Genomic DNA, 21,782 nt, shown 5'->3' with positions numbered 1-21,782 from the left:
TGCTTGCTGTCATACGCTTGGAATGTGATCACCAAATATGTAAATATGCCAAAAGGAAAATGCTAGGGAATATTATTTTAGATGTGTTGAGAATGCCAAGGTATGATTTATGACATCAGGAAATCTGCCCGGTTCAGTATTTGTAATAGCCTCGCCAAGGCCAATCCTCCGGTACAACATTGCTTTATTAAAACACCAAATCCAAGTCTCATCCATTCCTTATTGTTTTCTTTGTAGTAGTTGGCTACAACTGAGTGACTTGCTTGGCAATTTCAAAGGGCAGTTAAGAATCAACCAGATTGCTGTGGCTCTGAAGTCACATGTAGGCCAGAGATAAGAACAGCAGGTTTCCTTCCTGAAGGAACATTAGTTGGGTTTTTACAACAATGATTTCATGGTCATTAATAGACTTCATAATTCCAGTTGTTTGACTGAATTCCACCATCTGCTGTGCTGGGATTCAAGCTTGAGCATTACCCTGGGTTGCTGGACTACTAGTCATAGAATCGTAGAACCCTACAGTGCAGAAAGAGGCCCTTCGGCCCATCAAGTCTGCACCGAACACAATCCCACCCAGGCCCTTACCCCATATCCCTACATATTATACCCACTAATCCCTCGAATCCCTGGACATTAAGGGGCAATTTCTTAGCATGGCCAATCAACCTAACCCGCACATCTTTGGACTATGGGAGGAAACCGGAGTACCCGGAGGAAACCCATGCAGACACGAGGAGAATTTGCAAACTCCGCACAGACAGTGACCCGAGCCGGGAATCGAACCCAGGACCCTGGAGCTGTGAAGCAGCAGTGCCAACCACCGTGCTACTGTGCCGCCCAACGACAATACCACTGTGCCAACGCCTCCCTGCTCAGTTGGTTTCAGGAGGTGCATCTATAGCATCTTCATCACCAAAAAACAGGAAAAGTTTATTTATTAGTGTGACAAGTAGGCTTACACTGACACTGCAAGTAAGTTACTGTGAAAACCCCCAGTCTCCACACTCCGACATCTGTTTGGGTTACACTGAAGGACAATTCGGCAAAGCCAGTGCATCTAACCAGCACTTTCGGACTGTGGGAGGAAACCGGAGCACCCAGAGGAAACCCACAGGGAGAGCGTGCAGACTCGCACAGACAGTGACCCAAGCCAGGAATCGAACCTGCGTCTGTGGTGCTGTGAGGCAGCAGTACTAATCACTGTGTCGGCCAAGAATAAGTAAAAACAAATAACCAAAAAAAAATCTGGCCACTGTTTCTTGACCCCCATCTCACGTTTGTTTGACTCATTCAGCTAATTCACTGAAGATCAGAAATACAGTCTATAGCCTTCTGATTGTTGTGGTTCAATTCCATTTATTTACCCATCATTGGGGAAGGTGTCAAATAACTTATTTTGATAATGTATCGCAACAGAGCCAGTGTTGAAGGAAGCACAATGACAAGAATTGCAGAATGGTAATCATACGGAGCAAAAATTAACATCATGATAGCTGCACTAACTTTATTTGACACTGTGCTCCATTACCTGCTGCATCTGTAATTAGAAACAAAGAGATGTGCGGAGAAACATACTGAAAAATGATTCCTACCATTACGTTCATGAAACAGAAAGATTTAAATTCCCTTTGTTCATCGGTGCTACTGACAGAAAATTATTGTATGCAGAGAAGTGGGTGGGAGAGATAATCATCTTAGCGTAGAACTCGAATAATTCATGGATCATTGCCATTAGAATTCAGCGCTGAAATCAGTTTTCTCTGTAGTCATTACATTTTATCAACTTTATTTATGGACCGTTTTCAATGATAAAATTGTGTGACAAGTTAGAGTGCATGTTCTCTCACGTTGATGAAAATCAGTGTGATTGGAAAGTCCGACAGAGCTAATTCATGCTTTGCTTGATGCCTTAGCTAACATTATTAAATAGAGAAAATACTCCCTTCAGTGACCAATGTATCATAGAACCAAATGCCGACAGTTCAGAAGGAGATCATTTCAGCCCATTGAGTTTGTACCAACAACAATTGCACCCAGGCCCTATCCCCATAACGCCACGTATATTTTTTATTCGTTCATGGCACATGGGTGTCGCTGGCTGGGCCAGCATTTATTGCCCATTTCTAGTTGCCCTTGAGAAGGTGGTGGTGACCTGCCTTCTTGAACCGCTGCAGTCTATGTTCTGGGGGTTGATACACAATGCCGTAAGGTAGGGAATTCCAGGATTTTGACCCAGCGACTGCGAAGGAATGGTGACATATTTTCAAGTCAGGAGGGTAAGTGCCTTGGAGGGGAACTTACAGGTGTTCCCTTGTATCTGCTGCCCTCGTCCTTCTGGATGGAAGTGGTCGTAGGTTTGGAAGTTGCTGTTTAAGGATCTACCCAGGGAGTCCATCAAACTGGCACATCTTTGGAGTGTGGGAGGAAACTGGAGCACCCGGAGGAAACCCACCCACCAAGACTTTTCAAGTCTTGTCCTTTACACCTGAAGTTGACATTTTGAGCTTGATTGTTGCTGCACATGCTTCCTGACTCTCTCTCAATCATCTGAGGTAATGTTAGGTTGTAGCGTTTCTTACTGAGCTAGGAGTTGTGTTCGCAGCTACCTTCCCCTCAATAGTTCTGATTTAGCAGTGGATTTCCATAATTAAGAAGGGCTATGTTAATCTTTTTGGTTTTTTTCATCAATTTGTTGATTTTTTTTGAAGTCCTCTTTCAGCCTTTTAATTTGACAGAGGGTACCTGGGTGAAATAGTTATAAGCATGAAGCCATATTCCTATGCAAAGTCGTAGAATAGCTTGTTCGCAAACTGAGGACTGTTGTCTGATACCATAATACCTCAGATGTCACGTGTCACAGAGATTCCCCTTAGTGAAGGAAGTAATGACTACCTTTGCCATGGCCTTGTTGATATTATTTGCGATGGCCTACTGGTAATGTCGCTAGACGATTAATCCTGAAAGTCAGCTAATATTCTGGGGACCCTGATGGGTGGCACAGTGATTACACTGCTGCCTCACTGCGCCAGGAACCCAGGTTCGATTCCCGGCTTGGGTCACAACCTGTGTGGAGTTTGCACGTTCTCCCTGTGTCTGCGTGGGTTTCCTCCAGGTGCTTCGGTTTCCTCCCACAGTCTGAAAGATGTGTTGGTTAGATGCATTGACACGAACAGGCGCCAAAGTGCTGCGACTAGGGGACTTTTGCAGTAACTTCATTGCAGTGTTAATGTAAGCATACTTGTGACTAATAAGTAAGCTTTACTTTAACGTTGGTTCGAATCCTGCCACAGCAGATAATCAAATTCAAATTCAGTAAAAAAAAATCTGGAATTAAGAATCTGCTGATGACCATGAAACCATTGTTGACTGTTGGAAAATCCCATCTGGTTCAGTAATGTCTTTAAGGGAAGGAAATCCTTCATCCTTACCTGGTCTGGCCTACATGTGACTCCAGAGCCACAGCAATGTGGTTGACTCTCAATTTACCCCTGAAATGGCCTAGCAAGCCACTCAGTTCAAGTGCAACTAGGGATGGGCAATAAATGCTGCTCAGCCAATGATATCCATGTCCCACGAATGAATATGACAAAATGAACTCAACTAGCATCAAACTATCAAAAGGAGTAATAACTGGCGATGATAAAATCTTTGCCTTTGAACATTTTCCTAGGTGTTGCCATGGCGTCAAAGGAGAAGTAGAGAGTGCAAGTGTTCAGCCCTGCTGTTGGCTATTCACTGCCCATTTGAGGCAATTCATGACTAACTCTTCAGTGGCCCACTAAGTGTGGATGGACCTCCACTGAGTCTGTGGATTAAACTGTTTTCTTTGATATGGTGCATAGTTTGCTCTCTGCCACAGGCACATAGTAGGGCTGGAACTAATGCCCCATCTCTGGAGCTTGGCCAAGCAGGGACCATGACCAGTCCTGACCCTGTTGAGGATGCTCAACTCTTTCCTGGGAAGGTTGAAATCAGCCTACTGTTGTGTTGGGTTTGAGACCAAACACTTGTTTGACATGTCCACTGATTCCCATTCATTTGTCTCGGTGGAATTTGCATGGGGGTCCCTGTGGGAGAGTGTTTTCAAATCGGCTTTCTTGATGAGTGAGCTGAACAGATCAGCATGAAGTGGAAGGTTATGGACGTCTTGTATCATATTGTTGGTTGTTGCAAATTGACAGATGGGTGGAGTTGTGGTGTTTGCCAGGACAGGGATCCAAGGGACTGGTGTTGAACAGAGTGTTACTCGTGGTAACATTCAGCTAAGTGTGGGCAGATGTCCAGGTGTGCATGTGTGGCTGTCATTTATTGACTCTCCACGTAATGACCACCTAATTCTCTGCCAGAATTTTCATGTGCAAAGTCTTACAAGGGACAGTTTACGTCATGTTCTGTTACATATTAGTGAAATAAAGGGAGTTTTGCACTTTATTTCCATTTCTTAAAGATATAGTGTGCTGAAAATGGAATCTGTCCTGCTGACTGAGACACAAACTCAAAGCAAGCTTCCTGGGCCTGGAACACTTCTGACGATGATCAATACATTTTCCCTTAATTTTCTGACGGTTTAGCTTTGATAGTGTCTGCATCTTGACAGACAATCTAGATTGCAGCTCGGTTAGAAAGCCACACTAAAAGAGAGCATGGTGGACAAACGATGGCCCGCATTTAAAGAATAAGTAAATCCTTTGAAACATATGTCCATAAAAGCCCCACAGTAAAAGTTATCCAAACATATCACCAGCAAAGATAGCATTGGAACAAAGGAAAAGGGATATAGTTCTACCACAATGAGGACCCAGTGTGGAGATTGGGAGGGTTTTAGAATTCAGAGAAAGAGGACTGGGAAATTGATAAGGAAAGCAGAGAGAGAGCATGGGAGTAGGCTAGCAAAAGATATTAACTGGAATTTGCCAGCCAATTTGGCATGATCCTCTGGCCCCGCTGACAGCGCACCTCCACCACGGATCCCCCGGCAGCAAGGGGTGCATTTAATGGGAGACTCTATTGACAACAGCAGGACCTACTGTCAACCAATGAGGGAGGGGCCCACCGTTGCCAAACACATGGTAGGTTGTACGGAAAACCCCTTCCATTAACCAAATTGCAAGCGTTTTTCTATAGGGACGCAAATAGAAAAGGACTTGTGAAAGTAAATATGAGACAGAGGCCAGCGAACTTATAATTGGGACTAAGGAAACGGCAGAGAGGTTAAACAAATACTTTGTCTTCACAGCAGATGGCAGAAAACGCATTCCAGAAACAATGTCAAACGCAAAGCTCTTAATTGCAAGAATCAGGAGCTTAAGGTGTTATCAGAATTGCGGTAGTGCAGAAGGAGGCTATTCAGCCCATCAGGCCTGCACCAAGTCTCCAACAAAGCATTGCACCCAGGCTCTATCCCCATAACCCCGCATCCTATACGTTTTGGGACACTAATAGGCAATTTAGCATGGCCAACCCACGCCACCTTTGCATCTTTGGACTGTGGGAGGAAATCGGAGCATCCGAAGAAAACCTGCACAGGGAGAACGCACAGACTTCATAAAGACAGTCACCCGAGGCAGGAATCGAACTTGGGTCCCTGATGCTGTGAGGCAGGAGTGCTAACCACCGTGCCACTTTCCCACCCCTGCTCCAATCCCAGTTGACTTTACTACTGGACAAGTCACGTTCTCCCAGATCTGCACCTTGCAGCTCTGTCTTTTAACTTGGAGCCACTGATCCTCACTCTTAACTTTACTTAGCAGGATAGTTTACGGATTGTGTTCTTTCCCTTTGACCGGAAGATCTTCTTGGAACTTCCTTTTGTCCGTCTCCCTGGATGAGTACATGGGACTTAATATGATTGAGGGTTATAGGTAAGCCTAGTAGGTAGGGATATGATCGGCACAACTTGTGGGCCAAAGGGCCTGTTTGTGCTGTAGTTTTTCTATGTTCTATGTCCCTGGTTTTGGGACTTTTCTGTTCTTTAGTTTCAGCCTCGCTATCTGAAGTCTCCCTTCATGCCCTGCTGGAGAGAATCTTAAACTGCTCCCTTCACTTTACAGCATAATCACCAACCGCTGCTTCACGATGCTAGGGACCCAGGTTTAATTCCCAGCTTGGGTCACTGTCTCTGCAGAGAGTCTGCACCTTCTCCCTGTGTCTGTGGGGATTTCCTCTGCGGGCTCCGGTTTCCTCCCCTAGTCCAAAAGATCTGCCGGTTAGGTGCACCGGCCATGCTAAATTCTCCATCGGTGTACGCGAACAGGCACTGGAGTGTGGCAACTAGGGGATTTTCATAGTAACTTCATTGCAGTGTTAATGTAAGCCTACTTGTGACACTAATAAATAAACTTTAAACTCAAAACTTGGTTGCATTGTTTCAGTTGGGACCTGTTTGTGTTCACCACAGATTTACAGTTTTGCTTTACTTTATTTTGTGCAATAAAGCACTATTCTGTTATGGCCGATTCCTGGAGTTAGTACATGGACCTTGTCCTGTTTGAACTCTTACCTGCGAGCATGGAAGATTGTTACATGAAGGAATAACAGATCACCTTGAATGCATCCCAGTTCCTGCTGTCCGACTATCTCCCACCTTCCTTATGAAGTTAGGTTGAGGGAGCTGGGACTCTTCTCCCTGGAGAGACGAAGGTTGAGAGGCGACCTGATAGAAATTTATAAAATGTTGAGAGGAATAGATAGGGTGGATTCTCAGAGGCTATTTCCCCGGGTTGAAATGGTCGCTACGAGAGGACACAGTTTTAAGGTGCGGGGAGGCAAGTACAGAAGTGATGTTAGGGGTAAGTTTTTCACTCAGAGGGTGGTGAGTGAATGGAATCGGCTGCCGTCAGTGGTGGTGGAGGCGAACTCGCTGGGGTCTTTTAAAAGACTTCTGGATGAGTATATGGGATTTAATGGGATTGGGGGTTATAGATAGGTCTATGGATTGGTAGGTGTTGATGTGATCGGTGTAACTTGTGGGCCGAAGGGCCTGTTTGTGCTGTAGTGTTCTATGTTCTATGTTCCCAGCTATTGTGGCCACAGGATTGGCAACACTCCAAATGCATAAACTACCCATTGAACAAGTGGTGTCTCTCAGAGGAATAAAATGACCCACCCAAGCTCTGCGAGGAGGCGCACACCATAGCTGTGACATTTATGTTGAACAGCTGAGACATTCAGATAAGTCACGGCCCGACATTTCAGCAGCGATGAATGGGACTTCGTATATCTTTTACAAATAACTAGACCCAGTGTCATGTTTTGAGCAACAAGTTTTTACGCTGAAAGTATGCAGTGTCAAGGGTGAGATGGCGGATGAGTGAAAAGACATAATGCTGTGTCCTTTTATCCTAGCTTTTAGAATGTATTCAAAATGTATCCTTAAACTTTCAGCAGGACTGAGTCATCAAGCAAGCTTAAGCTAAGTAATTAGTTACTGGAATAACCGGCCTGTTGAACTTTGTTGCTGTGCTATCATTTTGACAACTGCATGCAGCAAAAAAAAACTTATTAGTATCTTCATTGGAAGGAAAAAAAGTGCACTTATATATTTTATGAAGAGACTTAGTGTCTAAGAGATACATGTTTAAGATTATTGGCGCCAAAACCAACAGGGGAGATGGGAAGAATGTCTTTTTTTAACACAGTTTTTTTATGAACTGGAATGCACTGCCTGAAAGAATGGTGTGGAAGCAGATTTAACAGTAAGTTTCAGGGGAGAGTTGTATATATACTGCAGGAAAGGTGGACAGCTTGCAGGGTAAGGGAAGACAAGGATCTACGTTTCGGACCATGGGAACATATGAAGTAGGAGTCAGCCGTTTGGCACTTCACAACAACAGCTCCAACATTCAACAGCAGGGATGTAAGTCATTGGGTCTAAGAGATTTGTCACCACTCAGGGCAGTAGGCCTAATTGGAAAGCTCTTTCATATAACCGACACAAGTAGGCAGAATGAATCAAAGGATTTCATTAGGCCATGAAATGAGTTTTGTCAGTCTAACTTACAGGGCAGTTAATGTGCTTGGGTCAGGGTGGTTTGCTGGGCCACCTTTGCTGGGTCTGGGTAAGGTGAAAGGTCATGCGGAGCGCACTGGCAGTTGGGTTGTGACGCTCTGAGGGGTGAATGAGCTGAAATGGCGAAATGTTTTGCTAGTATGTGACTCCTTATAAGTTACCCCTTCCGATCAACCGGAGGAAGACCCAATGAGAAGTGAGGGTGGGGATGGGATGGGGGGTTGGGTGCATAGGGAATGTCTAGTTCGCGTAACACTCCAGCCAAGGACCTCAGCCTGTCTGGCATCTACATACTTTGAGGAGCAGCTTGCACATTACCCTTTCTGACTGTTAAATATCCTGCAGCCACTTCTGTTGAAGACAGGGTGTAACTTTCTGATAGGTCGAATGTTTTCATGTTTATTAAAATAAATTTGATGCAATCAGTAAAGCAATGGTCTAAGTTTTAAGGCACAGAAACAGGTCATTTGATGTGTTTAATCCAGTAATCCATCATGTACTGTATTTCAAGAGGTTTGTCCTGTCAGAAATCTGCAGAGGCAGAAGCTCCTTCACCAAAATCCTTTTATTTACAACTCTAACAGCAGTATACCGAGTGTTAGTAGTCAGTAGTCCACCTCTGAGGGTGTCAGAGGAACTGACACTCCTGGTTAAGTGCAAGGCAAAGATTCCCTGAATAGCCCATCCATTAATCAGGAATATCTTTTTGTGTCCAACCAAATAAACAAAATCAAACTCACTTTGGGACAACTCAAAAGGGAAGCTCTCTAAAAGGAGGGGAATCGCCTGAAACAAAAAACAAAGCAGAAAGGAAACTTAAAACATCAAATTTAAAATGTGATTAAGGGGATCAATAATACACGCCCATCCCTGTGGTGCCCAGTGGACATGGAAGGCATCAACTGTGTCCTCGGGTACCGCATGCCCCCTTTCCAGGGACACCTGGCCGTGAATATAGCCGTGGTAGAGGGGCAGACAGTCAGGTTGGACAACCCCCTCGGCTGCCATCTCTCTGGACCTGTAGATGGCATACCTCGCCAGGCCCAGGAGCAGGTTCGAGAAGGGGTCCTCTTCGTTCCCCCCACCCCTCCACACTAGACATCCATAGATCAGGAGTGTGGGGCTGAAGTATAAACAAAACATCAACAAAAGGTTTTTGAGAAAAGTAAAAAGGTTGAATCCTTAATCAGGAAGTTCATACTCCAATAGGCCAACCTCAATGGCCTGACTGAAGTCGTTAAACACCCCATGGTACCACTGCTCTTCTTGTCTCCCAGTCATCCTGACTGAACTGTTCATTGTTCTCCTCCCTGTAGGCGAAGAAGCACTTACCATGTACATGGACAAAAGCAAGTTAGATCGGAAGTCAGCAAACGCCAGCCAAAGTGTGGAGGCCCTCCATCAACTAGCCTCATCCTATTTCATTGATCGTGACGGGACCATGCGACGACTTCACGAAATACAAATCTCTACTGGAGCAATCAAGGTACATGCCTTCCATATTTTATAAGACAAAATAGATTGCTGTGGAATGGGTATGACAATAATCACTTATCAGAAAAGTAACAAGTAAAGTGGAAACACAGTAGGTGGTACTTATTACATGCCCCATCATCAATTGCTATTGGACAGGGCACCTAAAAGCCATCATTGTGATATATATTTAAAAGGGTTGCAGGTTGCTTTCGGAGCTGATCGCATGATTCAATTACGTCCTTAGGGTGTAAACGTAGGCTGCTGTTTTACTTTCAGTTTTGTATTATGTGTGGAGCAGAGAACATCTCTTTCAATAAAACCTGTTGTGTGTTGGTCTGAATCGACAGGAGCGATCTTCAGCCTACATTTGCCATCTGTGCAAATGCTGGTGGGGCCTCAAGATCTGGCAATCACAGTTCTCGCTGGCAAGAACGCAATTGCAGATCATCCCCATCTCTCGCCAGCGACATCATTAAGTTCATGCATTAATGTTGTGAACCTGTTTTACATTCATTTGAATATATTTAAATGGTATTAACATTGAATATCATTGAAAGCAATGATTTCAGAGTCTAAGTGTTTTACACAGAGACAGGCCATTTGGTATGTTTGCTCCAGTAATCCATTATGTCCTTTGTTTTGAGACGTCTGCCCTGTAACAAGTCTGCAAAGGCAGAAGCCCCTTCAATAAAATCCTTTTATTTACAACTCTCACAGCAGTACACAGAGTGCTACCTGTTAGCAGTCTTCTCTTCAGAACTAATAAATTAAACAAAATTGTGTTCAGTGAAAATGAATGAAATGTACAAATTTGCTCTGCCACTTTGGGTTTTGTCCCTGGTCTTACTCACCACAGTGCCAGAAGACTGTAGGGTGAGATGTTGATCCCCCCCACTATATATTGGCACTCTGCCGGCATGATATCATGTTGGCAAGGTTTACAACAGGTTCATACAGACATAAACCTACCATGGGGGGTCTCCCCAGTGGCTTAAAGGTAAGTGTAGCCCTGGGGGGAGAGGGATATGGCCAGGCAGTGCCCTGCAAACTAGCCCTGGCAGAGTTTGGCACTGCCACATTCAGCCCGGTGTAAGGAAAGGAGGAGGGGGGTGGTGACAAATTGATTGGGTGGGGGAAGAATGGGCCGATGATTTGGGAGGGGGTCATAAGAATACAATGACCGGTGACGGGGGAGAAGTGGCCAACTCCGATCGGAAATAGGGAGACGAGCACCTCAGATCCCCTGTGGTGGGTTGCAGAGGGGAGGTTTATACAGATAATACAGGTTTATATACACAGTACTGTTAGCACAACGGTAAGCACTGCTGCTTCACAGCACTAGGGACTCAGGCTCAATTCCGGCCTTGGGTCATTGTCTGTAGAGTTTACATGTTCTCTCCATTCCTGCGTGGATTTCCTGTGAGCGTTCCAGTTTCCTCCCACAGTCCAAAAATGTGCAGGTTAGGTGGATTGGCCATGCTAAGTTAGAACATAGAACATAGAACATAGAACACTACAGCACAAACAGGCCCTTCGGCCCACTAGTTGCGCCGATCACATCATCACCTACCAACCTACAGACCTATCTATAACCCTCAATCTCATTAAACCCCATATACTCATCCAGAAGTCTTTTAAAAGACCCCAGCGAGTTCGCCTCCACCACCACTGACGGCAGCCGATTCCATTCACTCACCACCCTCTGAGTGAAAAACTTACCCCTAACATCACTTCTGAACCTCCCTCCCCGCACCTTAAATCTGTGTCCTCTCGTAGCGACCATTTCAACCCGGGGAAATAGCCTCTGAGAGTCCACCCTATCTATTCCTCTCAACATTTTGTAAACTTCTATCAGGTCGCCTCTCAACCTTCGTCTCTCCAGGGAAAAGAGTCCCAGCTCCCTCAACCTAACTTCATAAGGCATGCCTCCCAGTCCAGGCAACATCCTTGTAAATCTCCTCTGTACCCTTTCAATAGCTTCTACATCTTTCCTATAGTGAGGCGACCAGAACTGCGCACAATACTCTAAATGAGGCCTGACAAGGGTCTTATAAAGTTGCAGCATTACCTCCCGACTCCTAAACTCAATCCTTCGATTAATGAAGGCCAGTACACCATACGCCTTCTTGACCACCTCCTCCACCTGCGAGGCCGATTTAAGAGTCCTGTGGACCCGGACCCCAAGATCCTTCTGCTCCTCAACACTACTCAGACTTCTGCCCTTGATAGTGTACTCGTTCATCCCGTTGGTTCTGCCAAAATGGACGACTACACATTTATCCGCGTTGAAGTCCATCTGCCACTTCTCCGCCCAGTCCTGCATCCTATCTATGTCCTGCTGCAACTTTTGCCATCCTTCCAGACCATCCACAACACCACCGACCTTAGTGTCATCAGCGAACTTACTTACCCATCCCTCCACTTCCTCATCCAGGTCATTTATGAAAATGACAAACAACAAGGGTCCCAGAACAGATCCTTGAGGCACTCCGCTGGTGACTGACCTCCATTCAGAAAAAGCCCCATCCCCAACTAAGTTGCCTCTTAGTTTCAGGGGGACTAGCTAGGGTAAATGCATGAGGTTATGGGATAGGGCCTGGGTGAGACTGTGTTTGGTGCAGACTCGATGGACCGAATGGCCTCCTCCTACAGTGTAGGATTCTATGATTCTACAAAGATGGAGTCCCAGTCTCTGTGCAGCCAGATTTTGTTAGCACCTTGTGATCCCATTTCCCCCTGCACGAAGGGTGAAACGCCCCCCCCCCCTTTGATTATTTTTGGCAGTGTCGGAAGACCTGGATAGAAACACATTGTGTTTTCACTGGAAACAACACTTTGCTATTTTTCAACAAGATTTAGCCCTACGTGTACAAACCAAGTCTTTTCTTTCTGTATAAAACCCACAATCCCTAACATAGCTAGGACATTGCAGCACTTCTGCCCAAAGGGAATTTGTACCCTGACATATGATGGCAGTATTACTGTTGGTGAGTTTGTGACTATAGTATGTCTACTCGGATTTGAGTTGTTGGGCGTATGGCTCTTGAGCCAGCAGCTTCTGTACGAATTCAAGTTGGGCACCAGTTCCATTTGTGTCTGTATTACATTAGTTTGGAATTAAGTTTGCTGTCCATCATCATCTAGAAGTCTCGCAACACCAGGTTAAAGTCCAACTGGTTTATTTGGAATCACGAGCTTTCGGAGCGCCGCTGCTCCATAGGCCACCTGATGAAGAAGCAGCGTTCCGAAAGCTCGTGATTCCAGATAAAGCAGTTGGATTTTAACCTGGTGTTGGGAGACCTCTTACTGTGCCCAGCCCAGTCCAACACCAGCATCTCCACATCATGGCCATCATAAGAACACAAGAAATAGGAGCAGGAAGTAGGCCATCTAGCCCTTCGAGCCTGCCCCGCCATTCAATAAGATCATGGCTGATCTGAAGTGGATCAGTTCCACTTACCCACCTGCTCCCCACAACTCTTAATTCTCTTATCAATCAGAAATCTATCTACCCGTAACTTAAACATATTCAATGAGGTAGCCTCCACCACTTCAATGGGCAGAGAATGCCCATTGCCAACATCTTCGTGGCAGCTTTGGGGAATATCAAGATGGTACAATGTCACAGCATGCCAGTCACTCCAGATTCATAGCCGCAGTTTCAAGATGGCAGGAGAGAAGAGAGGTAAAGAAACACAGAAATAGAGCAAAAATTGTTCTACTGCACCTGTCCACTTGAGATAGGTTGGCTGAAAGTCATTTCAACCAGGGATTCGACTTGCCAGATTCATAATGTATAGAAGCTTTGTATGTGGGATGCATTGTTCACACTCTACAGGCCACACACCATGTTAAGTGTTGCCAGTTGACCTGAAGACTGAAGAGTACCAGTAATTTATTCATCTTGTAACACCCTCCACAATTTACAAGCAGTTGTCATTCCTTGAGTACCAGCAAGGGAGTACTCAGGTAATAGCCTGAAAAGGTCAGGTCAGGTTAACAGCGAAACTGTGCTGTGAACAATGCCCTCGGAGATCAGCTTGTAGCTTATTAAAACAAAAGATAAACATTATATTTAAAATTAAATTTCAGGAAACAGAGCAAGATCTGTAAAGTATGTGGAGTTTCCTGCCTTTCCACTGTCTTGAAGGACAAGTTGAACATTGGCCTTTTTGGCATCTAGCCTGAGTAGAATTGAAGACTCCTTTTAGTGTTGTAAACACCTGCACCCCAAAATCAAAACATCTCCCATACCCAGTGGGCTTAGATGACTGTGTAGCATCTGCATGTTCTCCCTGTGTCTGCATGGGTTTCCGTCAGGTGCTTCGGTTTCCTCCCGCCCTCCAAACACGTGACTGGGGTAGGCACAGTAAGAAGTCTCACAACACCAGGTTAAAGTCCAATGGGTTTATTTAGTAGCATGAGCTCTCAGAGTGCCACTCCTTCAAGGAACAGCACACTGAAAGCTCGTAATATCAAATAAATATGTTAGACTTTAATCTGGTGTTATGAGACTTCTTACTCCAAAGATGTGCAGGTTCGGTGGATTACCCACTCTAGATTACCCCTAGTGTATGTAGATTCGGGAGATTAGTTATGATGGATGTGCTGGATTGCAGGGATAGGGCAGTGGTCTTGCAAGGCCTGGGTGGAAAGCTATTCGGAGAGTTGGTACAGACTCGGTGGGCCAAAAGGCCTCCTTCTAACTGTAGGGATTCTGTGATTCGATGAGCGGCATTGAGAATTTCAGCTGTTTGTCCAAAAATATCTCAGAAAATGCAAATGAATATTTTTTTTTAAGGTGACATTCTGATTGGGCCTCTCAGCAGTACGGATCTGTAAATTCCCAGGGTCGGTGCCCTGTCTGTGCCAGGGTGGCAAAGTTTGATTCAGATGTGCCTTGTGGGGAAATGGTGCAAGAGAGTTCCAGAGTTCGGCCAGAGTTGAATTGCTGTTCGTGTGGGAATTGTACTCGTTGAGAGCTCATGTTCGAATGTCTGACTTTGGTAGGGGGATGTAGGATAGATGGAGGGAGAGGGGATTGCTTTAGAGGGTTGGAAAGATGGGACGGGGACAGAAAAAAACATGAATTTCTTTCTCTCTTTCTAAAATGTTTGATACTTCATGACAGGCTGAATTGTCTTTGTTTTCTGTGGAGCAGAGAAGGCTGAGGAGGGACATGATTGAGGTACAGAATAAAATAGAATCACTACGGCGCAGAAGGAGACCATTTGCCCCATCGAGCCTGCATCAAAAACAACCCCACCCAGGCTCTACCCCCACAACTCCACGTATTTACCCTGTTAGTACCCCTTGCACTAAGTCAATTTAGCATGGCCAATGCACCTAATCCACACATCTTTGGACTGTGGGAGGAAACCAGAGCACTCAGAGGAAACTCACACAGACATGAGGAGGATGTGCAAACTCCAGACAGTCACCCAGGTGGGATTGAGATCAGTCGATGGGACAAGTGCTGGAAAATGGGGTTAGCATGACTTTAGTGGGAATTATTTCCAGTGCAAACTCGATGGGCAGAAGGGCCTTGTGTGACTCAAGAACAATGCCGTTCAGACCAAAATGTAATAAGTAAAACTTTGCATTTAGATCCTTGCCTTGTGTGACCTCCAGAACATCACAAAGTAGTTTACAGCCAACAAGATTTTTTCTAATAGTGCCAATAAACACAAAGAACCTGAACAGATTGTCATCAAGTGGTCATATGAGCTGCAGCATTTCACAGGAGCAGATATTTGACAAAAATTGACGCCAAGTCAAAGAAGGAGATATTACGACAAACAAACAAATACTTAATTAAAGGAGTACATTCTAATGAGAGCCTTCCAAGGAGCAGATAGGGAATTGGAGGGGCAGAAGGCTTTCAAGAGTAAATTGCACAGCTTATTGTTACAGTGTAGTGTGATGGCATGAGTGCAGCGCTTGCTTTCGGAAGTTCTGGAGGGAATGGATGTTGGACACAAATCTCTTTCCCTCAGTGGGACAAACTGAATTGCCAGAGGCTGACCTTGAAGGATTTTCTCCATAATTCATGACATGTTTGTTCCTGAGTAATCCAAGCCGTTAAATAATTACTGCTCGGTACATAACAACAAAGTTATTTAGAAAATGCAAGTGAGAAATGAGAGGACCTGTACGGGAACAGCTCCTATGTCCCAATGCATCATTGTGTCTGACATGTTAAAAGCTTAAGTGTTGAGTAAATAGTTGACTTAAAAGCTTAACTCAGTGTGTAGATATTGAACAGAGATTTTTGAAGGGGCGGTGTTGTCGCTCAACCTCATTCAGTGCATTGAAAATAAAGTTTTCCGTTTGAGATGTGGAATATTGGGAGCATCACAGCAGCGGCTTCCACTAGAATGACATGACTGATAAAGAATTTGATAAGAATATATCATCATTGTGATTATGTGTGAGACTCAAAGTTAATTTACAAGCTGTACTGTGAAACTGTCTGCTAAATGATTGTATTTTATCACAACAAGGAAGAACTTTTTGCATGATCAAAATCATTAATGCTTCACACATTAATTGAATAGATGAGTCGTGTCCATTGCCTGCCTTCTCTTCACCATTGATTTCCCACATCTTCCCAGTAGATATGCTGTTCTATCGCACATGCAAACATGGGCATCAGGAAAAGCGGTTGGCAATTTGAACCCTTGGGCACTTGTGAGACATGGGCATCACTGGCTGGCCAGCATTTATTGCCTATCCCTAATTGCCCTTGTTCAGAGGGCAATTGAGAATCATCCACATTGCTGTGGTTCTGGAGTTACGTATTGGCCAGGCCAGGTAAGAACGGCAGATTCCCTCCCTAAAGGACATTAGTGGATTTTTCCGACAATCGACCATGGTTTCATGGCCATCAGTAGATCCTTAATTCCAGATTTTTTTTTATTGAATTCAAATTTCACCATCTGCCATGGCAGGATTCGAACCCAGGTCTCCAGAACATTATCTGAGTTTCTGGATTAATAGCCGAGCAATAATACGGGCGGCACGGTAGCACAGTGGTTAGCTCTGCTGCTTCACATCTCCAGGAACCTGGGTTTGATTCCCGGCTTGGGTCACTGTCTGTGGAGTTTCTACGTTCTCCTAATGTTTGCGTGTGTTGCCTCTGGGTGCTCCAGTTTCCTCCCAAAGTCCAAACATGTGTGGGTTGGGTTGATTGGCCATGCTAAAAATTGCCGTTGGTGTCCTGAAATGCGTCAGTTAGAGGGATTAGTGGTTAAATATACGGGGATAGGGTCTGAGTGGGATTGTGGTCAGTGCAGACTCAATGGACTGAATGGCCTCTTTCTGTACTGTAGGGTTTCTATAATATTATCGTGCCTTCCCCTGCTCCACCTTTCAATAAAATCATGACTGATCCAATTGTGGCCTCACTCCATTTCACTGTCTGCATTCCCCAATAACCTTTGACTTCATTATTGATCATAAATCTGTCTTACCCAACCTTGAATGAATTCAGTGACCCCACAACATCCAGAGCTCTTTGGAGAAGAATTCCACATACTGAGAGACAAAGAAATTCTTCTCATCTTAGTCTTCAGTGTGGGCTCCTTAACCCCCAGATCTAGAATCCCCCACAAGGGGGAATGTCCTTTCAGCAAATGCAAAGTCAGAAACTGGTTGTCATGACAAGAAACCCTGCTGTGATCATGCCATTGTTAATAGTTTTACAGTAATCATCACATTCAAGTGGCAAAAGTCTATCATTGAAGCATGTGAAACAATTGAAATGAAATTAGAACAAAGAAAATTACAACACAGGAATTGGCCCTTGAGCCCTCCAAACCTGCGCCGACTGAACTAAAACCCCCTACCCTGCCGGGAATCATATCCCTCTATTCCCATCATATTCATTTGTCAAGAATGCCCCTTAAAAGTCACTATTGTATCTTACTTGCACTACTTCCTCCAGCAGCGAGGTCCAGGCACCCACCACCCCCTGTGTAAGCAAACTTGCCTCACACATCTCCTTTAAACCTTGCCCCTCACATCTTAAACCTATGCCCCTCGTAATTGACTCTTCCAACCTGGGAAATTAGCTTCACCAAATCACAATAGTCATTATTTTGTAAGATGCATTCAGCTCTGAGTTGATCCAACAGCAACAATTTACGTTTACGCAACACCTTTAACTGAGATTAATGTCTCAGGCACTTCACCAAAGCATAGTTAGAGAATTGTTTGATACTGAGAAGGATACATTAGGCTGCACAACCAATCGTTTAACCAGAGGTAGATTTTAGTGAGTATTTAAAAGGGGAAATTTGGAACACTGATGATATTTCTAAATGTGACTCTTGTAAATTCTCACCTTAAAAGTATCAACAAAATGAAGATAACTTGGGTTAGCTACTGGAGAATGACTGATGTCTATCGAATCAAACCCCAGGGTGTGCCTTAATGGACTGGATTTTATCTAGAAGATATAGTCCTGCTTAACTCTGGGGCTTAAAGGTCACAGGTGACCATATGGTCAGGAAACCCTCGCCAATTTTATGGACATTAGGCCATTAATTGGTTCAGGATGAGACTTGCTCCTCACTGCCCTCCACCCCAGCCCCACCCAATAGGGAGGATGTGCTGCCTACAAGGAAAGTAATTAAATGACAACAGAAGCAATGGGTTCAGAGTTGGAGGGGCAGCCAAAGTGCACACGTGAATGGACACACAATGAAACTTCAATTCCATTACATTGTATTAATTAGGATGCAAATACCCTCATAGTGAATGAGAAATAAAGAGGAGACAATCGGGGAATTAATTTTTGGGGGAGGGGGGCAATGTCAGAGATTTTGAGCAAGTGTTTTGCATCTGTCTTCACAATAAAAGATGCAAAAACATCCCAAGAATAGGAAAAAGCATCAAGAGGCAAAAAGGAGGGAAGAACTTAAACAATCACTAAAAAAAGAAAAAAGTAGCAGGAAAACTAATGGGGTTGAAGGCTGACCAGCCCTCTGGACCTGATTGCCTACATCCTAGGATCTCAAAATGGTTGCACTGGTCAAAATCTTACAGAATTCTTAAACTCTGGAAAGGTTCCAGTGGATTGGGAAAACTGTAAATGTAACACCTTTCTATTCAAGGAAGGAACTACAAAAGGTCATGAATGTAGCCCAATCCATCACACAAACCAGCCTCCCATCCATTGACTCTGTCCACACTTCCCGCTGCCATGGCAAAGCAGCCAGCAGAATCAAGGACCCCACGCACCTCGGGCATTCTCTCTTCCGTCGAGAAAAATATACAAAAGTCATGTACCGACCAACTCAAGAATCGCTTCTTCCCTGCTGCTGTCAGTCTTTTGAATGGACCTATCTTGCACGAAGTTGATCTTTCTCTGCACCCTGTCTATGAATATAACACTGTACTCTGCACTCTCTCCTTTCCTTCTCTATGAATGGTATGCTTAGTCTGTACAGCTTGCAAGAAACAATACTTTTCACTGTATAGCAACATATGTGACAATAATAAATCAAAATTGAAAGCAGCTTACCAATAGCTGTCAGTGGAAAAATCCATTGTCATGGAGGTAGTAGCAGACAGTTAGCAAATCAGACAGAGTCAGCATGCCTTTGTGTAAAGAAAATCACGTTTGGCAAATGTATTCGAGTTCTTTGAAGATATAGCAAACAGGGTGCATAAGGAAGAATCAGTCCGATTTGGATTTCCAAATCCAAATTACGGACAAATACAAAATCAGGTATTCAGTAAGTTGCCACATAAATAGCTATATGACAAGAGCTTATGGGGATGATGTTTTAACAGGAATAGGGGTGTAAGAATTTGGACCTGATTAAAATTTAGGAGTCCTGGCATCTGGTCAATTTAACTTTAAATCACAAATTCACAATTCCATGTGAAGGGTCTCACTTAGCTAATCCACAAGGTGGGATGACATGCTGAACACAATCAGGTGTAATGTTTCAAAGCAAAATTTATTCAGTACATATACTTAACAAAAGACGGTAGAGATAAACCCTCAAAAGGCTACCGGTCCTCTGAATGCTGGTCACAAGGGAAGTCTTTGGCCTCAACTTTCCGGCCTTTTCCAGCAGCCGGATCTGCCACTCCTGCCAGTGGTGTACCTCCGCCATGGTTTTCCCTGTGGTGAGGTGCTGGTGGGAAAGGGTTCATAATATGGGAAAGCCCACTGACAGGCAATGGGTCCATCAGATCCTGCTGCTGGACAATGGTGGGCTGCCACCATCATTGCGCAACACACAGTGGGAGTGCGTGGAAAATCCCACCTTTTCCCATCTTCTTCCTAATTGATGTTGAGCTGAAGGAAAGCGGGCAAGTATGACTGCCAACCATATCATGAAACTTTTGATATTTGCCCATAATTCTGAGGGTCCGTGTGTCATATTTGGACGTAGCTTGTATTGAGCCCTTAAAATGAGGTTGCTAGCTTCAATCCCACCTATATGCTCTAGCCACGTAACAGGTAACTGAAAACAGATGTTCGTTCTTTGCACTCGATGCCACCTCCTTGAATTAGAAATCTGAATGATATTCCCATAACCGATGCTGCAACATTATCACAATATGTAGCCATTGGGCTTCTTCAAATTGCGTTCACAGAAACTAATCGTAGATGTCCAGACAGCCATTAGTACCAGGTAGTAAGTGTTGTCCCTCATGGTGAAACAGGGAAGATAAGCGAAGAATATGTCTTAAATGACTTACACTATCGATACCCTTAAATAATCAATGTGTCAGAAGACGATCCGAATTAAGAGATATCTGTTTTGTGCCAGTCCTGATCACGAAAGGGAGGAACTCATGCTGCGGGCTAAACAGGTTATTTTCTAAGAAAGACCTTGAGCTGGCTCTTAGCTATAAAATAAAGTGGTGCATCCTTCAACAATTAGGTACATAATTCTATCGGCAAGACAGTTCTTCACAATACTGACAGCCTTGAGTTGTCTTCCACTGTTTCATAGTTGCTACTTGCTACCAGTGTGATTAACATAACATTCCAAAATGTTTCTTCCAAGTAATATATAATTCTAAAATTAGTAGATTATCAGACTCTTACAGCATTGTCCAACTGACAGGAAACAGAGCCAGGATAATGAATAATTTTCAGGCTGATAAACTATATTGACACTAGGATCAGTGCTGCAGCCTCAACTATTTACACTCGATATGACTGACTCAGATGAAGGGACAGACTGTATTGTATCTAAGTTTGCTGATGTTACAAAGATCGGCAGGAAAGCAAGTTGCTGGGGAGGATACAGTGTCTTCAAGGAGAATGGAGAGATTAAGCGAGTGGACAAACATGTGGCAGATGGAGTACAATGTGGGAAAATGTGAAGTTGTCCACTTTGGCAGGAGAAAGGAGGGTGTGACACAGTGGTTAGCGCATAACCCCATGTATATACCTCGCTAACTCCACTGACAGTAGCATTAATTTAGCATGGCCAATCCACCTAACCTGCATATCTTTGAGCTGAGGGAGATAACCAAAGCATCTGGAAAAAAAACATGCAGACACGAGGAGAATGCGCAAACTCCACACAAATGGTGACCCGAAACCAGAATTGAACCTGGGTCCCTGGCGCTGTGAGGCAGCAGTGCTAACCATTGTGCCACCATGCCATCCTGAAGCAGACACAATCCATTTTAACTTCAGCTGCTGCTCATCCAAACTGTAAAAGCTGAGCATCAGCTGATGGCGGACAACCCACATGTGACTGGAGTCACACATTTGAATAGTTGCAGTCTCTAATATACAATAGAAGGCAATGCCTCAGGTCCCATTAAAACCAAAAGCAATGCTCACACGTAATACAGAGCAAGTGCTTTTGACAAGTCGTATTGCTGCTTTAAATATATATCTTTATATATACTGCAATTGACCATCAGTGTTCATGATATTGAACAGCCAAGGAGAACTACAATATGTCTTTAGTTCACGGGTGAAGTGCTGTTGAGGAATGGCCACATCAGAGGAACAATAGTATTTCTGACTCTGATCATGAGAGGCGGCAGAGATACTATCAGCAGAGAGGCCGTTGTCAGTCAGTTTAACAAGCATGCAGATCCCATATTAATCCAACTCCCTTATGTCCGGCTCAGCTCTCCATGACTTCTGTGTAGAATGCTATCAGCCTCGTTGCTCCAAGGCGGTGTGAGAATCTCCGAGTTCAGCCAGTCACTCTGTCCATCATCTCTTGTACCAGCCCTTTGCCAACAGTTTAACCTAAGGAAAATTGAAGGATCTACTTGAAGACAACACATCGAGATGCAGGTTCTCCTC

General features: G+C 44.3%; 1 protein-coding gene across 3 annotated transcripts in view; it reads left to right on the top strand.

The window, feature by feature from the left end:
• The window catches only part of brinp1 (bone morphogenetic protein/retinoic acid inducible neural-specific 1), a 391,976-nt gene that overhangs the window by 274,712 nt on the left and 95,482 nt on the right, over positions 1-21,782 (top strand). For all 3 annotated transcript variants that reach the window (XM_080211786.1, XM_080211788.1, XM_080211787.1), the window contains exon 4: positions 9,325-9,494. In XM_080211786.1, coding sequence (XP_080067912.1) covers positions 9,325-9,494 — 170 coding nt within the window. The remainder of the gene's footprint in view (positions 1-9,324; positions 9,495-21,782) is intronic.

The sequence above is a fragment of the Carcharhinus amblyrhynchos genome, chromosome 25 (genome assembly GCF_965287045.1).
Source record: "Carcharhinus amblyrhynchos chromosome 25, sCarAmb.v2.hapA, whole genome shotgun sequence".
Taxonomy (NCBI): domain Eukaryota; kingdom Metazoa; phylum Chordata; class Chondrichthyes; order Carcharhiniformes; family Carcharhinidae; genus Carcharhinus; species Carcharhinus amblyrhynchos.
This window is presented reverse-complemented; position numbering and strand designations above follow the sequence as displayed.